Source organism: Populus trichocarpa, chromosome 1, assembly GCF_000002775.5.
Source record: "Populus trichocarpa isolate Nisqually-1 chromosome 1, P.trichocarpa_v4.1, whole genome shotgun sequence".
NCBI lineage: Eukaryota > Viridiplantae > Streptophyta > Magnoliopsida > Malpighiales > Salicaceae > Populus > Populus trichocarpa.
This window is the reverse complement of record NC_037285.2, coordinates 10871574-10891839: the sequence shown is the minus strand read 5'-3', so window position 1 is coordinate 10891839 and position 20266 is coordinate 10871574. Positions and strand designations below refer to the sequence as shown.

Genomic DNA, 20266 nt, shown 5'->3' with positions numbered 1-20266 from the left:
AAACACACACACATATATAATTAAAATATTATAAAGTACCTACAAGATTCATAAATCTAACCTAGCTCCCCTCATAAAGCACCATTAACTAGAACATTGCTATATCTTTTTGTTTTTTGTTTTTTAAAAAATGTTTTTTATTTAGTTTTTTAGCATTGTATTTATTGGAATTTGACCTCTATAATTTGTTTTTTTCGCTTTCTGTAGCATTATCGTAGTCTCCACAAAACACCCTGCTATAGAGTTTATTCTTGATGCGAGATTGAAAGTAACCAGTGTATTAAGACAAGTAAAACTTGCTAAAACAAAATTTTCAACGTATCATATTCTAGGCCTCTGAAGAACTATTGACTCATGTGCATGATAGTTTGGGGGTGGTGGAACCAGACATAGGTCCCCAGGTCTCACTCGACTCTTGGCCATTGCCCCCGCAGAATCTTTGCAACCGAACAACTACACTTGCTAGAACACTCGTCTTTCCAGGACAAATTCAAAAATAAAAAGGTAAGAAACGAAGTTTAGGATGCCTATGAAATTTCTCGAAGTCAAATATATAAACATGCAGGTAATTCCAATCATATTTTAGCCAGTAGTGATTACATCGACAAACCAATAATTACAATCTGGAAAAGAAGCCAAACAATCTAAATGAGCAGCCGAAATTGGGAATTTAAAAACAAAAACAAAAAATGGTTAGCAATCGATCTTGTAGATTAGTAGCTCCATAATATCAAGGCTCATTTTCGTAATGATAGGCATAATGGGGTGGGGTGGGGGCATGAAAGATATCATTTTCGTAATGATACGCATAATGGGATGGAGAGGAAGGGTCATAGACATGCTGAGGTGGAGAAGAAGGATGATAGACATAATGTGGCGGGGAAGAAGGATGATTGACTTGATGTGGTGGGGAAGAAGGATGATTGACTTGATGTGGAGGAGAAGGGGAGCTGAGTTCACTGATTCGATCACTAGCAGTTTGTGGTTTGTTTTTTTCTACCTTGACCTCGACCAATGGTTCTTCAAATGAACGGAAAATTGGGTGCAAATATGCATCAGCCAAATATGCTTTCAAGTTCATATCAGATTCTGCAGTACGGTCTGTTATATCTTTCGCCATGGCTTCCTGAAGTAGTACCAAGAGGAAAACAGTGGGATTAGAACTTGAAGACAAACATACCTCGTGCCTCTATTCAAATCTAAAGTTGAAAAGGTGATTTCATAATGTAATGAGATTTTCGAAACTTGCAAAACACAAAACTTACCTCAAGAGGGTACTTCCTAAATGCAGGCTCAAAGCGAATCTTGCAATACTTGTGGAAGGATAACGTCAATACGGGCAAGATAACTAACAAAGGAGTGGAATTAGCTGCCTTTTTTGTGCTGAGCAAGCCCAAAAGTAAGAGTTGAGATATCAATAAGCTTGCAATTATACGGCTGTGAACATGTGGCCAAAATGCAGCAGCACTCTCGTATTGTTGATTGTAGACATTAACTATCTGCAACATTAAGTAGACATGCAAATCAACAAGTAAAACCAATGCGTACAAAACATACTGCAGTAACAATATTAAGATAATTGACCATGAAAAGAATTCTAGCATTACTTTTTTTATTCATATAAAAAACAGTGCATTTATTTATATAATTCATCTTCTTTAAATAGTAAGGCATTTAGAATTTGAGCTTTCCCTCCCGGCCTAAAGTGGGACTCAAACCATAGTCCCAATCTCCCTTCCTTCGCAAAAACGAGTCCCTGGTTGATCGGTTATCTACCAAATTAACTATGCGCAAGTTTCTTTGTAGAATTCATTAAAAGAACAATAATACTACTAATAATATTGTAATAACAAATGAATATAAAAAATTATCAGCAAATTTAACACATTTGTGGATATACTGAATGTTGCATTTGGATATGACAGTTCTGAAAAGGACATTGTTATGGGGGAAAGAACTCTCCATCCCACTGATAGCAAGGTAGATCTAACTGCTTCTATAAGAAAAAGGCTATCGTAGGAGTTTAGCAGCGACATTACCAAGCACGTCAGTGTTTAATTTTGAAGGTAAACCTACAAAAGAAGTTGTGTGGGCACCACAGACAAGATCACACCACTAAAGATGTTAGATAACACCAAACAACTGGCTTTCTAGAATATCATATTGACAATCACAAACGCAACATGGTTATGGGTTCCAAATCTTGGCCAATCTAAAATCCCAAAGCAAATGTTTTCAGGTCAATTCAAAGATGTTGCTCAATCCATTTTAAAAGATGCCAATAACATAATGCTAGTAAACATAGTACAAAGGTTGTTAAAAATCAAGCATCCTGAAAATACTAACCTGATGACGGTAAACCAAGTATGCAAAAGCAAAGAATACTAGAACAAAAGGAAGCAGTATTGGAGTAACCACTGCATACACGATTCCCAAAAGAAAGTATAGTTGGAGGCTTGGGAGAGTCTCTGGGAAATCTACACTACCAGGGTCCATGGCCCTTTCTATGTCTCTTTCAGTCTTTACCAAAAACATATTCTTAAGATGAAATATGATCAATGGCTTCAATCTGAGAATCTCTCCAGCAATACCAGCCCATCCATCAACCATAATATATGTAATGAAAAAGGTAGCCTTCATTGGTATGGAAACCCCAATAGTCCTAGGAATCCTGCAATAAATTATTTTCTTCTTAAATCATTATTGGAACATATAGAGATAAAGATTGATGAAAAAATGAGTAAAACTTTGAAATATATGGTTGCTTCGCGCGAAATAATCAAGAATCAGATAATGGTATATTGTGATATATGCATCATATGACTGTTCTCTCTTATGTTGTTTAAGAGAACCAGTTGCAATCCAGTTACATGGATATATGATGTTCCCTTTTTTGCATAGCATGATTGGTACTGACTACTTATCAATATTTTAAGGTAAAAGGTTAAACCCACAACTCATTTTCTATATATGTTTTTACTCCATCGCAGTCAACATTCCAAATAAAATTTTAAACAATTAGATTTCAGTTGAATCATTATTGAAATTATGTATGTGCTTTTATCCCATCACAGTCAACATTGGTAATTTTCAGAGAAGCATCAAAGGAAACTAAATCACAAAATCACTAGCTCATCCAAATTACCCACATCTATAATAAACTTTTCAAATGTAGAAATTAGGAAAGCTAAGATTATAGAGATATCGAATTTACTGGGTTGGTGATTGGTGAAGAAAAGCATCCAGCTGCTCAAAAGCCGTTCCAGCAATTATGCTTCCCAAGAATACGTTCACTAACATAAAGTAATAATACTTTGCTGCTGCTCTTCGCTCCAGAGTTGAATGTGCAATATATCCCTCGATTTTCGACATTATCATCAAAACTGTTGGTAGAATGTACAAAAAGATTTTAAGTGCTAGACCAGGAAGGAAACCTTGTAGGAATGACTTGATGAATTTCCTGCACAAAATTAACCCTTTAGTAAGGAGGTCAAGGCACTTTTATTTGCATTCCAAATCTTAAAAGGCATCTAAATCGTTGTATGATTAAAATGTCATTAATCCAAGCCTAGAATGCCTTAATTTCAAAACACATTGATGATCATCTAATCCACTATAATACAGTAGTGATGTTAAGACCAAAATCATCAAGTTAAATTGCCAACAGTATTTTCAAATACTAAGGAAGCATAGATAAAGAAATGTGCATGGACAACAAAAATGGCAATAAGAACATCAGTTGCAAATGCTAATTACAATGACATCGTGAAGACTAAATATAAATTCTCTAAATATGTTAAAAGAGATTCAACAATGTTAAAAATATGAGACAGACACATTTGTATAAATTTGATTCATTTGGCATGAAACTAGACAACTCACAAAATGAAGAAACATTTACACTACTTACAATTCTATGACTGGCCTGAGGAAAGGAGCTACTTTCTCGAGACCCTCTAAGTTTGCAAGGGATTGCACAAAAGCTATGGGTATCATGTAGAAAAACACCAAGGCAAAAACTGTCACAGATATTATAAGCTTTCGGACTGTCAATGACATGAACGGTATAGCCAGATTACGCCAATAAATATCACGGGGTTCTGGGGCCCAATTTGTCAACCATAAAGTCGGATTCTTGCTCTGTTGTGTTTGTGCACAAACAGCAGCCCCCCAACGCGAATTAAAAGAAACAAAAGAAACTGGCAATATAGATTTTGAGTCTTTGAGAATTGTTTGGCGTTCCGATGCCATCTGAAACATATGGGCAGAAAATAAATGCATTAAGCAACAAAATAGTCTTAAAATCGGTAACCTGAGTCTTAATCAACATTTTTGAGAAGTAAAACATTGAATCCAAAACAAGTTAAAAATATGGCATGGGACAACTAAGCTTAACGTAACGAAATGTTGATAGGCAGAGCACAGAAAAGAACTCATGACTTACGTTTTTCTCCAAATGCTTCATTTGTTGTTTGTAGTGTTCAATAGAATCAACTCTTTCACCCCAAAGTCCTAGAAAACCATTCTGAAAAATAAACAAGTCAAACCATCAATGTGATGCTCTTTTAATAGAAAAAAAGACTTCTGGTCATGTAAGCTTAATACAAAAGGTGTATGATTTCCATGATTTATACCATTCCATGACATCTGACTACCACTGATTCAATCATTGAACTTGATGTTTATAACTCCCGTGAATTAATTTTCAAATCAATTGGAATGTCCTAATTTGTAAAATTTTGCACACATATAAACTATAATTCATTTGACAAGCTACAAAGTTAAAAGGTTTATTGGTCATGGATGGATGGACCTGAAATTGAAATGAAATAAATTTTACAATCACTTGGAAAACTTGAATTATTTATGTGTTTTTCAGTGGTGAAAGACTTGTTAGTTTTCCCAATGATCCTTGACAAACTCATGCTGACACATGCAGTGATGCACACACACATAATAGAAGAAAGTTACAACTACACATCTAAATACACAAAACTTACCTTTCGAGTGGGCCTCTTGTCTGGATGTCTTTCAAATTTAAGCTGGTTGTAATCGAGCCAATTTTGAAGTCTATCTCTTTTTCTCACAAGCTTTGCAAATTTGTTTGCATTATAGACGGCCTGAAAAGAAAATTCAAATTCTCTTCAATAACTTATAAGGCTAAGAAAACATTAAGCACATCAATCATGCGTATACCATCCTTCCATAAAATCCATGCAAAGACTATTTTCATTTTAATCAAATTACTCATGAAAATAGTCGGAAAATTAATCAAGAGAACTCGCAATCATGCATTTATCATTCAAACATAAAATCCATAAGAAAACCATTTTCACATAACCAAATTAAAATTACAGAAAAAAAAAAAAGATAAATTAGTCAAGATAAATCGCAATAAAACTATAATACCTGCTGACAAAGATAAGTATTTGGATGGTTTGTTTGAAAAAATTGTTCCACTGTGTCTAATACTGACCGGCCAGAAACATGTGGGACATTCCTCACCACTACCTGCAAAAGATAATAAGTTTATGAGAAGAATACCAGCTTTATCCTTTAATTTACTCACGAGATGCATCTACTTCTTTTCTTTCTTGATCATGTCTCTTCAAATGTCAAATACACCAAAAAAATAACAAGAAGCAAGCCTTCTAAAAAACAGAAATAAGCATGTAGTTAGATCATCATATAAACTAAATGAATTTCCAATACAAGAAATTTGAGGACTGAAACGAACAATGTGGTTGTTTACTTTTGATTGATATCATGCAGAAAATTCTCTTGTAAACAGTGAAGAAAATTTGAGTCCAACTCACAGTGAACTGTTCAGCATGTCTTCTTTTTGAAGCCAAGAAGCGCAATCTCATCAATGCTACATGATCGTATTCTTTGTAGAGCATGAAGCAAATCCATATAGTGAATGCATATTCCAATGCTATGTGGATAAAAAACCTGAAATTGATTAAAAAAATATATTCCTCAGAATATACTAAAATATATATCTTCAAAGTTGTAATAAAGCAATAGAACATAAAGAAGCCATTCTTTATGCGGCCTTTTTTTCCTAGGTTCTCAGGTTGGACTATCTAGACACAATGTTGCCAAAAAGTGAGAGAATTACACAATTTTGCAATTAATATTTCTAATATTAGAGGTTTACAACTTCAAATGAAGATATATATGAAACAACGAAAAGACAAACCCAGTATGTAGTGCCATTCAACTAACAATATCCAAATAAGTCATGCCTACGTAATTCTGAAACTTCAACTGGAATATGCTATGTTATGCCTCTAAAAAACATACATAATCATGGACTTTCCCTTTTCTTCCTTCAGTTTGATGAGTAACACCAGCCAAGTGTCAATTTCATCCATTTGTTAGGAAATCAGATCCATTAACAGAAAGGTAATTCAAGCAGAAAAGAGTAGAGAAAGAATCATCAAAGTAATGATAACGAAGTTAAAATACATATGCAAATGCAAAAACTTGCCTTATGGATTGAGGACGAACATTTGATATCGAAAGCTTGTCAATGTCACTCATAACCAATTCTTTCCTTAAGAAGAATAGTGTTCCGCTAGATACATTCACTGGAATGAGAATTAAGAGCGCAAGGATTGTAATTGGCACAAAAATCTTTAAGCTGCCAGATGAATTGGAAAACATCAGTTGTTAAACATCTGTCAAAACTGATAATTAAGTCCTCAAAGTCTTAACTGGTGTTATAAGGAAAAGACAGCAAAATGGGATTTTCTTCTGAACCCATTTAAAAAAAAACGCAATTGAAGAGCATCAGTCAGTGTCAATGGTACACTAAATAAACTTGCAATGAAAGACAAGCATCTTCTCTCAATCTTCTTCAATAAACAACTCAAGATGGACATATGCAAAGATTACCATATGTACTGCATAGATACCCACATAAAGCTCCAAGAAGCCAAAGTTAAAAAATTGCCTCCAATTCACTTGAGCAACTTTCACTGTCACTCATAACCTTTCAAGATTTTCAATTTCCACTACCTACTGGTTTCATAGTCAAACAAATCGAGAGCATTTTATCAAACTGAGAAAATGGAGAGTTCTTAATGGAAAAAAGAAGAGTACCCGAGAGTGTAAATCCTCAAAAAAACAGCAGAGTCAAGACCAGCATGATTGATAATCTCTGCTTCGGTCATCTTCAAGGCTTGAGGCATCCAATTCAAGAAAGTAAAGTAAGTCTTGACATTGAGGTTGACAAATTTGCCCACAAAGTTACCAGCCCTTCTTGGGTTGCTCCTTCCTCCACTAATGTACCACTTCGGAAAGTAAACTCTGTCATTGATGGGTTGGATTCTGAGGAGAGCAAAAGCTAGCAAGAATGCAAAAGCACCAAGAATGTTAATGAGAGCTGAGACTCCTATGTCCTGAAGAGTTGCCATGGTAGACAATAGAAGGACAGAGAGAGATAGAGTTGAGAGAAACAGAGGGAGAGAGTTGGTGAAGGAATTAGGAAGGAAAGAGAGAGGACCAGGAGAAACAAAAAGAAAAGAATATGGCTTTACTGTTGTAGTTAGTTTTCTGATAATTATAATATGTTAGGAAAGTTGAGTGAGTGGGCCTTTTTTTTCCCGGAAAGGAAACTAAGTGGGAGGAGCTGGAAACCTTTCCATGGTGATTTTTGTTTGGAAGAGAAAGTGGAGATGCCAAGTCCAATTGGGATCCCTCTGTAACACATGTGTTGTTGGGTTGAGGATGTCAAGGCTGTTATTCTGCACTTTCCATATCTTTTTTCTTTTTTAAAATTTCTTGAGGAATCTGGGTTTAGTTAAGCTTGTTGCTTCTTCTCTTTTGTTTTGACTCGAGAGTGCATGTGCATGTGAGGCATTGATGGAGGAGTTATGGTGGGGATGAGGGAAAGGGAGAGGGAGAGAGGGGAGTTGAGAGTTGGTGGGTCTATTTTCTGTTGTGCATGTGTCCCTTTTTGCTAGTTTTTGTTTCCTTGTGAAAAAAAAGTCTTTTTACCATCGTCAATGGAGTAATTCCAGCTTTTTTCTTGGCGGTGGAAAGCTAGACCTAATCTTGACAAGAATCCCTAAATCAGTGGCCAAAGATGGGCTTTTATCTTATTTTATTTTATTTTATTTTATTATTCAAATCAGCGGCCAAAGATGGGCTCACAGGGATGTTCATTGTGTTTCCTTCTCCAGAAATCAGGAATCCGTGCCTGAATCATGCTTCTGTGTGCGAACTTGTGTCGGATAATGGAGATGCCTTCGATTTTTCCTTTCTGGTTTTTTGGGTTAGAAGACAGGGCCGCGCAAGCTGCCTTCAATTATAATAGATGAGCTGTTTATGGACAGATCACAAGTAGTCAAATGTTGCCTGTGATTTTGAATTTAAAATCTTAATACGACCCCGCATTAATTATCAAGAGTTATTTGGAGAAAAAAATTTAATTATTTTTTCTTTCAATTCATAAAATTGCCGTACAATTATGACAACTCACACGTCACACAGGAAATTCACACCATGATATAAAAGGATGTTATCCAGCTAAGATTGTAATGATTAAACTATTTAAAGTTTTTTCTCCTCACGAGGTACCAAAACATTCAAGTACTCTGGGAATAAAGATTATTCCCTGAATAATCCATTAATGTTTTTATTTTAGTAATTTGATTTTTTTTTTTTAGTGAAGATGAATGATAGCTTGTACGTGTTCTCTAGTAAATCAAGGTAATTGATGGCTGATATATGTAAAATATTTTTTTTTGTAAATTTAAAGACTCTCAAATGTTTTAATAAATATTTTTTAAAAAAAAAATACAGTAATATTTTAGAAAGATAAACTTTAAAAATATATATACTAAAAATATTGAGAATAAAGAGATCATAAACTCAGTGCTTGAAATATTCATGAAATATTTATAATTCACGAGTCTTGTTCTTTTGTGGATAAGAGTGGTTGAAAAGTCATTTCACAAATGTGATATTTTGAGTTGTATTTGACTAAAAAATAATATGTATTAAATCAAGATAAAATATTGAGATTCCAAGCAGGGGTTTAAAAAAAATACTAAAAGACTCGCGTGGGATCCTGAAAAAATCCAAGCAGGGTCCAAAATCTTTTACCTTTTCTTCTTTTTAATTTGTTTTTGTTATTACAAGTCTGTTCCAATCTCTTAGTATGTTTGGTTTTTGAGATACCTTTACTTTTCTAAGTTCTCGAAATGAAAATATTAGAGCCCGAACTTCAAACCTTCCTTCCATTGGGATAACATCTTTTATAAGTTCCCTCCAGCCAACGTTATCATGAATTGATTTCAAAGTATAAACAACAAATACAATAATAAAATAAATAAAAAACCTTCTGCATGTAACTTGATATAAAAGAATGTCATGATGACTTCATTCAAGAAATATAGATAATTGAAACTAAAAAGTTTGCTTCTCATTTGATCTCATATTTGAGTCCTGAGATTGTTAATATTGATGACCACTGGGAGCTTACTTAGTCGTTAATTTTAGAGTCTATAAAAATTAATCGAGTTACGTGCAAGTTAATCCAGACAACTTATATTAATTAAAAAAAAATGTACATGACTGTTCTTTCTCCGAAACTTTTTATTTTGAGGTGAAGTTATCATCAGAAGTTTTTTAAATTAATATTAATAATTTTATTAATTTTATAAACTAATTAAAAATAGATCGATGAGCAATGATTCCTGTCCTCGTCACGGCATTGTGCTGTAAAGACAAGACTGCCTCCATTTTTTAAATTCTCTCGATCTTCTTATTCTTATTCTTTCAATTATCCACTCATCAAATCTCCTTCAGGTGTACTGGAAATAATTCTTCAATCATGAAAATTCTCAGAGTTTGTGCTGCAGGCCTCGGCGTTGATTGATTTTATGGAATCACTTTCTCTTGCAGGAAACGAGGGGGTGGGATTATTGCTGTCTCTGGAAGGCAAAGTGGCCTGGCAAGACAAACAGGTGGAGAGCAGACGATCAAGGTGTCACCTTACTACCGTAGGTTAATGCATGAAGCGTGGACGGCTGATGATTAATCTTACAAACAACGGTGCAGATGGAGCGAGATGGACGGTTGATGTTTATGGAATCATGCATGGCAGGCACGTGGACAAGGGAATAATAGGTCTTCAACAGATCCAGGCCCCCTAATCTGATTCAAAATTCAAACTAGTCTTTCAAATTCAAAAAAAATAATGTTAACAATTTCTATTAGAAATATTGGTAGGAGATTGGAGGTTAGGCCAGCAATTAATAGTTTCTAAACTGCTAGTCTTCTTAATTCAATCTTTAGTTATTTGACATTAAGTCCCTAGTTTTTTTAAATTTCAATCTCATCCACTGTAATCTCTTGATTTCTATTTCAATAAAATAATCTCAATCTTTCCATGATTCTTTCGCTCACAAAAAACAAATTCAATTCCAGCAATTTAATATAATTAAAAGAGGTATTTTACAACTTGTTATCATGGCCGACGACTGTGGCATATGGAACACCCATATCACAATTAATTGAAACCTCTGAAGCTTTTGATTTTTTTTATATAAATTGATATTTTTTCTAGTTTTATTATTTAATATTGAATTAGCTAAGAATTGAAATTTTTTATTGAGTCGGGGTCTAGGATTCACTGAGTTACAAGTCTAGAATATTAATTCAGGTTTAGAACCAAGTTAGCTTTTTTTATTTTTCTTTTTTAAAGCTTAAAGTTTTTTCAATTTCATCCTTCAATATTTATTTAATTGGAAATTGGGCTTTGTTATTCTTTTTATTTTCTTTCTATAGGGTTTTTCTTTCTTTTAATTGAATATTTTTTTGTCAATTTCATCGTTTTATTTTGTATTAGTTAGGGGTCAAGCTTAGTAATTTGTTTTGTGTTTGCTTTCTATTGAGTTGTTAGTGTCAAGAGAACCTTTCTACATTCGTTTGATATTTGATTTTGCAAAAACAATTCAATTTTATTTTGTATATAAAATTAAAAATAAAAAGACTAAAAATGAAAGTGTGAGGGAAATGAAGGCTTTATTTTGGCACAAAATTGTTCATTCAACACTTTTTTTTTTAGATTTAGCCTTGATTTTTGTTTTAATTTTTATTTTGGTTGCTTTAGTTTTACAATTATACATTTTGATCTAAGAGTTCATTTTATTTATGTGTTAGGTCCTTGGATTTGATACAGAAGAGAGTCTCCATATTATAGGAGAAGAGAAAGAAAATTATCTATTATCCATATTTCAAATACAAAATAACTCGTTCCTAGTATTAATGATTTTCACTCAACGAGAGAAGTTCAATTGAGATGTTTTTTATCCTTTATTTTGTTGGATAAAGTGTATAAGAGGTTTTACCCTTAAAGAAAAATTTTTTGGCTTGGTTTTGTGTATTGGATTGACATGTTGGTTAATTGAGGTTTTACTATAAGTGTTTTCAAATAAAAAAAAATTGAAATGAGTTTTGGATAAAAATATACATGCCCTCAATTTTTTAGTTGTTGAAATCTACACGGACGTGCGTCTGTGCAGTTTTATTTAAAAAAAATAAAAGAATTATAATTTTTTTAAAAAAATAAAAATAAAAAACCTAGTGCAAAGGGTTAGACTCTTTTTTTATATGTTAGGCCTATATGCCCACTTGCCTAACTTCTTTTTTTTTCAACATTTTAAATTTCATCACATTAAAATAGGTTAGTAAAAAAATACCATTGATTTTAGATTATTTTTTTTATTAAATACCATTGATTTTTCAAAAATATCTGGTGATGATCATAGCCTTTTTTTTCTATTGTATTGGCAAGTGCATTTTTTTGTTTAACCTTGATGATGTTATCTACGTTTCCTTTTTCCATTTGGGTTTATTCTACTGAACAGGCCGAACGGTCATTTCCATGAAGCGATGCAAAACTGACTCAAAATGGAAAAACATTTAAAGTGAGGGGCATTCCGAGAATCGAACTCGGGACCTCTCGCACCCAAAGCGAGAATCATACCACTAGACCAAATGCCCATCTTATTATTGCTTTCCACTTTATAATAAATATACTTTATTTATATGACATGATTTTACTTCCAATTGTGGATTTGCTCCACTCTAGTGGATCGGTTTTTTTTTTTTTTTTTTTTTTTTTATGGGATTTTAGTTTGAGGTGATTTTCAACTCCATGTATTTAGCTTTAGAAACATGTTACATCATACTAATCCGGTTTGCAAGAATTCATCACATAAAAAATAATATTTTAGGTTTTATATCTTCTCTTAGTTACAAATTAGATAATTACTTGCACTACATATCAAATTTTTATTGAACATAAAAAAATAAAAAAATACTAAGGTGTTATTAACATGTTTTCTATTAAAAACTAGATAAATTATGTAGAAGTTGACTTAATATGACATAGTTGACTTTATAGGTTTAAAAACAATTTGAACGACTAATAAAAATATAGTTTGACTAAAAGACAAAATCAAGACGATATATTTTTTAAATATTGAGACGGTAAAATATTGCATCTACTTGAATTAACTCAGATTTACTTTGATAAACTCAAGTTAACTTGTTAATTCTTCAACTCAGGTCATGAGACTCTGATAACCCTGTAGAAAACACATAAAAAAAAATAACTAAGCCTAATTCTCAATCAATCCAAAATTGAAGGATGAAATTTAAAATAAAATTCAATTAGAAAAGTGAGTTGAGTCAACCCTGGTTAACCTGTCAAACCTTAGTCATGTGACCGAGATAACCGTATAGAAAGAAATTAAAATAAATTATGAAGCTCAATTCTTAATTAACCCAATGTTGAAAAATAAAATTAAAAAGAAAAACAATTAAAAAGAAGGACACGAGAAAACCACCCGAGTTAACTCGAGTTAACCGACCAAACTCGTGACCCGAGTCATGATAACAAGATAGCTTCATAGAAAGCAAATAAAAAAAAATTATGAAGCCTAATTCTAAATCAACTCATTATTGAAGGATGAAATTGAAAAAAAAATCAATTTAAAATAAGACAAAAAAACCCGAGGCAACCAAGCTAACCCGCGACCTAGATTATGAGACCATGATAACAACAAAAAGAAATCAAATAAGAAATATTATGAAGCACAACTCTCAATCAACCTAATGTTGAAGAATTAAATTGAAAAAAAATCAATTAAGAAAATAAAATATCTTGAGTCAATTCGGGTTAACTGGTTAAACCCTAATTATAAGATCGGAATAAATCCAGATAAATAAAATAAAATCAAATATATAAAATCAAATTCTCAGTCAACCCAACATTGAAGAATAAAATAAAAAAATATTCAATTAAAAAAAGACAAAAAAAAAACCCTGATCTACCCTAACTAACCTGCAAAACTAGTGATTCGAGTTATAAGACCATGATAACTCTATAGAAAGCAAATAAAAATCTATTGTAACCAAGTTCTCAATCAATTAAATGTTGAAAAATGAAGTTAAGAAGAAAATTAATTAAAAATAAAGAAAAAATAACTCGAGTTAACACAGGTTAACCTATCAAATTTATATTATAATGCTGAAATAACTTTACGAAAAATACAAAATACATAGAAGAAAATAATGAAATCCAATAGTGAGGTTGAAATATAAACGCCTCGTAATGAGGAGAGACCAAGGCAAGTAATTGTGTTTAAGTATATCGGGCAGCTCAATTACATCACTTAATCATGCTAAAATTATTAATATCTGATTTTGAGAATAGAAGAAGATTAACTCTTTTTAATCCACTCTTGTTAAGTTTGACTTCCAAGGAGGCTTCAAGTAATAATACAATGCAACGTCGCCGTCACCAAGGCATCGGTTGCATTGTGCAATGTTAATATTTTGGATTGTAGTTCTAAAATCGTTGGTTTTTCTGATACATGAAACAAGAGATCCACAAGCATGATGGAATGATGCCAGTATCCTCTCTTTGTTGATATATATAAATGAACAAAAACGAGGTTTGTAAAATTCTCGAGAATTTCGTGCCAGCTATCTGCCTATGAATCAATGTCCATACACAAGCACTTCCAGCATTATTATAACACTCTTGACCCTTTTCTCCAATGCTAGCTTGTCACTTCCTCTTCTCATTGTTTCCATCACTCTTGGCGTAAAAGAGCAGCATGGCGGAAAGCGGTTGTGTTGAGATTGTTGACAGTAACCAGAATATGGCCGCACCTTGTGCACGCAGTTCGTCGACGAACACCAGGGAGGTGTCTAGTGCTAGTGCTAGTGAAGATGTGAAAGATACGGCTACACCTGATGTGCACAACACAGCGATGAAAATTGAGAGGGCTAGAGAGGTCTACGGGGCTTATACAGGAACTGTGGGAAAGCCTACTAAAGGGGAAACTTGGCTTTGGTATTTATATGAACTGTGCTCCTATTTCATTCATACTACTCTTGTTCCAGTCCTTTTCCCACTCATCATCAGCCAGATCTTCCATTCACCAGCAGAACCTGCTGGAGACTTGGTAATGAACAGGAAGGGCTTGTTATGTGGGGCAGACCAGATGAGAATGTAAGCTAGCTGCTAGCTATTGTATTATAGTGTACAACCAAAGAATTAACAAATGAATGGCTCGTGAAATATTATGATCGTGTGTTTTCTGAGGTAATTAAACTAGTCCTTAATTAAATTGCAGGTACGACGCCATAACAAATAAATCCATTAACATCAGCAACGCTAAATTCTCTCCATTAGAGTGGACTTCCCTCTCCTGGGGTATAGGCTTGATTTTGGCTGCTCCAATACTTGGCTCCATTTCCAAGTACCTCGACCATGGCCAGAAACCACAAATAATTCCCGCAGCAGCAATAGCAGTTGGAGCTTTCTTTTGTCTGCCTACAGGATTCTTCAATGTCCATTGGATTTTCCCTCCGTATATTGCAGCCATTATAGCAGGTAGCACTGTTGCTATGGCCTCCCACACCCGCCAACTTGGTCACATGATCAGAGGCTTCACTGGACCAATCAATCAAAGAAAGCAATTCCAATTGCGAAGAGGGGTTTCTAGTTGGCTTTCCCTTTATGCCACAGCTGCTGGTTGCTTAGGGGCCGCCCTCATGTCAGCCTTCTCTTACCAAATGCTTAGACGTGAAGAAAGGAGATTTGTTGCTCTTTGGGTTGTTTCAATTTTCAGTGGCCTTAAATGGCTTGTTGGTATATCACATATCATTACGATCAAACCAACTAGTTCAACTACTCCTGCCTCTTCTATATCATCAATTGCCCATCTGCTTTCCATTTTCAATTACCCCCATGCTCTTGGAACCGTAATCGTGTCCTTTCTGTCCTCCTTTACAACAATGTGCATCTTCACTAGCACAGTGCTCTATCTTTTAGGAGATCTATGCATTAAACCTGTTTTTATACTTTTCTTTTGGCTACTTTACTTCCTTTTCCCATTGATTTCTCTGCCACTAATGCAACCAATACAGCTTGTTATTAAAGTCAATGCGATGAAAATGCACTTGTTTGGTTTTCTCTTGTCTCTACTTACATCAGGGCTAATGGGGTTCAGCCATAAGAACAACACTTGGCAGAGGCAGAATGTACTGGGGCTTGCTGTATTGCAAGGTACATCGGCTGGACTCTTGCATGCTTTTGGAAGGGTTTTAATAATTGATTGCTCACCACAAGGAAAAGAGGGAGTATTCTCTTCATGGTTTTCTTGGGGAAGAGCTCTTGGCTCTTGTATAGGCTTTGCAGTTGCATCAACAATCCCTGGGAACGTTAGAACTTCTTTTGGAGTTGCATTTTGTACTGCCATCTCTGGAGCTATCCTATTGATTTACGGAAACATCAGTGATTTTGGAGGAGCCATGGCTGCCAGGCTTGTGAGTGAGGAGTATGGTCAAGAGGGCTCACCTGTTGCTGGCTTGGATACGGCAGGCAATGTTGTAACAAAAGATGTTGAGGAGGGAACACCTTCTTAAGAGTTAAAAAACAATGTTTTGGAGTCTGACTGCCACAGTTATTCATTGATGTGCAGACAAATAAATTATCTTTATGTTTCTCTTCTTTTCTTCACCAAATAACTGTGGCAGTGGCGACGTACACTCCATCCTTAACTGTTTGAGATGGTCGTGTTGTTGCCTATATGAAATTTTTATTTATAGTGTTATTAGACAAGCTGTTCTGCTTTAATTTGTGTATTTGATAAAGATTTTTTTTAATGAATTATAATTAATGGATTCTTTATATTCATGGATCATTTTGCAAAGCAGAGTGGGTAAATCTAAATCTTTTTAGATGTCAATTGAATGGTAGTGGCGTGTAGCTAAAGAGAAACCAAGATGATGATAAAATGAATGTTTATTTTTGTGTTTTAAAAATATTTTAAAAAATAAAATAAATTTTTTAATTTATTTTTTAGTATTTTTATATCATTTTAATGTGACGTAATTAAAAATAATTTTGAAAAAATAAAAAATATTATTTTAATATATTTTTAAATTACCATGCTCATAAACACCCCCAAAATATATTGATTTTCATCTATAATATCAAATTAATACCTCAATCTAAAACATCCAGGAGAGTTGATATTGTAGTTTGAGATTGCTTCAGTGTTATGGCCATCAAAATGAAGGTTTCTAAAATTCTTGGAAGTTTCTTCGTGTTGGCTTCTCCTGTTGATAACATTTCGTGAAATATTTTACCTTTAATTATTTTATGCATACCAACCAATCCTCCCTCGGGTGGATCGGTAGAAGTATTGTTTTAAAATTTGGCCTGATTTGAAGGTTGATTCTGGTGGCCTAAGAAATTAGCCATACCAGGTTTTTTAAAAAATAGAGAAATTAATTTGGCTTGATTTGGTTAAAAAAACTTAGATTGATTCGTGACTTTATCAACCTAGTAAAAATCCTATTAACTTTTAAAAAAAATTAAAATAATATTATTTTAATTTTTTTTATAAAAAAACTGGGTCAATCCGAGTCACCTAGCATGTGATCTAAGACTTGCTCTGTATTGGTTTTAAATCCTATGGGTAGAAGTGTCTTTTAACTTCCCAAAAGACTTAAAACATTAGAATTTTATATATCCAAATTAAAAAATATTACAAAAGCAAGTGGTGTGGTATGGTATTATAAATATAAATATAAATATAAATTAAGTATAAAGCTAAAAGGTGTGGGGAAAATATTGTTTTCCCATATTTATTAGCACCGTGGATTACAATAATAATCAATTATGTTTTCTATTATTATTTTGACCCCTTTTTTCTTTTGGTTATTTTTTTTTAATTTAATCCTTATATGATGTGTTTATGAGGATTTAGAGTTGATAATTTATTTTTTGTCTTTTATATGGTTATCACGATATCAAAAAAATATCTCAGTATCAGATTGATATTAAAAAAATATCTCAGCATCGCGGTATAGTTTATTTTTTAAAAAGTTTAGTTAAATAAAAAATGATTTTAAAAAAAAAGATTATTAAACTTTGTGGAGTCAATGTCTCAGTTTGAGAGTTTGGCGAGGTAATCCTGGTTGCCCCAGTTTGCGGGTTCAACGAGGTACTTTTTTTTCTCTAATTGAACTTGATTATGTGATCGTCTATTTTTTTTAAAATCATTTTTTTCGATTTTATCCTTCGATATTGGACTGATTGAGAATTAAGCTTTATAATTTGTTTTGTTTTGCTTTGCTTTCTATAATGTTATTATAATCTTAAAAAAATTCTCAGTATTGGCTTGACGCTCGATTTTACGATCGTCTATTTTTGTTATCATATAGTTAAATAAAAAATAGTTTAGAAAAAAAATAAGTTATTAATCCCAATGGAATCCATTACCCAGTTTGCGGGTTTAACGTGTTGATCGGGTTATCCAATTCACAGGTTTAGCGATTTTACCCATCAAACCTCATATGTTTTTTTTCTAGTTTTTTATCCTTTAATTTTTCTAATTGTTTTTTTTATTTCACTTTTCTTTAATATTGGGTTGGTTGAGAAATAAAATTCATGTTTATGTTTATTCTACTTTCTATAAGGTTATCATGATCTAAAATAAATATTTTTTTAGAGTTGATACTCGATTTTAAAAGCATCTAATGTTGTTATGAAATTAAATAAAAATAATTTATAAAAACAACAAATTTATTAAACTCATTGAAGTCCATGACTCAGGTCGTAGGGTGACCGAGGTCGATCAAATCTGACATCGTCTCAATATATAAAAAAAATATCATCTTAAAGTTTTTTTAAAAACTTTCATGTTTTTACCGGTCATTCAAGTTGTCTTTGGACCTATTAAATTAAATAATTCACTTTGGATCAGCTCTCACACGGTTTAATTCAAAACTCGAGTTAGATAAGGATTCGAATTGACAAATTTCAAGATCAAACTACTTGATTCAATTTAATAATACCACCAAAAAAAAATCTCCATACTTTTAATATTTTCTTAAAAATTTTAAAAAATAATTCATCCAACAACGAATCACGGATAAATATCCCAGCATAACTAAAAAAACGTAGGGGTACTCTACATATGATGAAAAGGAAACAAGCTAAATATATTTTTTAAAGCTATTTGGTCAACAACTTTATGTCATTATTCAATGGTTAACACGTGGGAAAGCAATGTTGACTTCGCATTTTCATTTCGCAATGAAAGTAAAATTATTTTAGTTTCATGGATGACAAATAACCTGCTGTCTGTTTTTTTTTTCAATAAATAAAATAACAATAGATTATTTGCCCCTTATAAAAAACAAAAAAAATTAGCACAAATATGTGGGTTTTCTTGGACGCATACACCTCGGCAATTTCAAAGCGCTTGATGGCTTTTTTTTTATTCATCCTTTGATTTTTTTATTGTTTTTTTAGTTTATCTTTTAATTTTGATGTTTTATTAAATTTTATCATTTAAATTTATTATGAATTAGTTTTTTTTGTTTTTTTATCATATAATAAAATAAAAAGATTAACTCAACCTAATGAAATCTATAACCCAAATTTTAAATTTAATAGGTTAATTAAGATGAGTCAGATCTATTTTTTTTCTTTAAATATATTTCTTGAAATCTATCTGCAGACAAAGTTACATTAAAACAAATCACATGTAATTTAATTTAATACTCGGGATAAAAATATAATTTGATAAATATTTTTTTAAGTTTAAATTGTTATATTAAATATAATAATAGCTCTAAAAAATTTCTAAAATTTTAGATATTATTTTTTTACATTTCAAAAACTTGTTTTATACAAACCACGGCAAGAGCATTTGCCATTAACCAAAGAGATTTACCCGATGATCGAAGAATTCTGCTTCTTTTCTTGATTTCTTGATTGTCATTATTTGGATTAGCATTATTTCTAATATCAATTTGATCTCAATTATTACACAAAGTAGCTTTAAAATATTCTTGCTTGTCGAATAACAAAAATAGTACATTTTATCATTTTCTATCTAATTATTGATTGTATCATATAAAGTTATTGTATGAAATTCATATTTTGAAGGTAAGATTTTCTGTATAATTCTCCTATATAGTTTGTTTGGGAGTGTGGTTGTGGTTGTTTTTTAAAGTATTTTTCGTGCTGAAAAGCATCAAAATAATATTTTTTTATTTTTTAAAAATTATTTTTGAGATCAGCATATGAAAACCATCTAAAATATATAAAAAATTAATTTTTAACAAAAAAAATTGAATTTTTTAAGAACACGGTTTGCACCATATTCCCAAACATTTATGCTCATCATCAACAGAATTTGAGAATTTATAATTCATTGCAAACTAATAAAAACATTATTAAAAGCTAACCTTTTTCCTTTTCAAAATAGCACCTTAAAAACATTTGTTGTCTTCCGATCACGGCAAAGATCGAAAACAATTGCCAAGACCAAAAAACATCCAAACATTATCTAGAATTAGTCGAACTAACCTACGATTATAAAACATGCAGTCCCTTAGTTTAAAATATGTGAACGTTGTTACGGGATTTTGTATGTGCTATCCCAAATAATAGGCACTAGACGTGTCCCGCGCAATACCGTGGGTCTGTATTTTTTTTTTAGATAATATTTATTTGTTAAAAGCATATTTTTTAAAAATTAATATAGTTCTAATCAGATTTAATAAATTATTTTTATTTTAATTAAATAAAAAAAACATTATAATAAACGTATCAAAAATATTTTAAAAAGGTTGTAACTTTAGAAAAAACTTACATATTTAACCCGAGAAAAAAAGAAGAAGATATGTAACGTGAGGAAAAAAGTTGTTAAAGTCT

General features: G+C 32.3%; 1 protein-coding gene and 1 non-coding gene across 2 annotated transcripts; both read right to left on the bottom strand.

Annotated features, from left to right (window-relative positions):
* Positions 1 to 524: 524 nt before the first annotated feature.
* On the bottom strand, positions 525 to 7902 carry LOC18094094 (CSC1-like protein At1g32090). The gene is made up of 11 exons (XM_024593635.2): positions 7108 to 7902; positions 6494 to 6646; positions 5817 to 5952; positions 5410 to 5511; positions 5001 to 5120; positions 4445 to 4525; positions 3911 to 4251; positions 3215 to 3460; positions 2347 to 2671; positions 1266 to 1499; positions 525 to 1126 (listed from the first exon to the last, which is right to left on the bottom strand). Exons 1-11 carry the CDS (start codon positions 7419 to 7421, stop codon positions 731 to 733), a joined length of 2448 nt encoding a protein of 815 aa, XP_024449403.2. The 5' UTR covers positions 7422 to 7902; the 3' UTR covers positions 525 to 730.
* A 4044-nt stretch (positions 7903 to 11946) lies between these two features.
* TRNAP-UGG (transfer RNA proline (anticodon UGG)) lies at positions 11947 to 12018 on the bottom strand. Its single transcript has one exon. It is a non-coding gene; the product is annotated as a tRNA-Pro (tRNA).
* Positions 12019 to 20266: the final 8248 nt, after the last annotated feature.

What these genes read in the sequence shown, in the direction of transcription:
- LOC18094094 (XM_024593635.2), bottom strand. Translation starts at nt 7,421, where the DNA reads ATGGCAACTCTTCAGGACATAGGAGTCTCAGCTCTCATTAACATTCTT. An exon ending in TGAAGCATTTGGAGAAAAAC is followed by an intron (nt 4,252 to 4,444) that starts GTAAGTCATGAG and finishes CATATGTTTCAG; the next exon opens with ATGGCATCGGAACGCCAAAC. An exon ending in CTCAGGCCAGTCATAGAATT is followed by an intron (nt 3,461 to 3,910) that starts GTAAGTAGTGTA and finishes AATTTTGTGCAG; the next exon opens with GAAATTCATCAAGTCATTCC.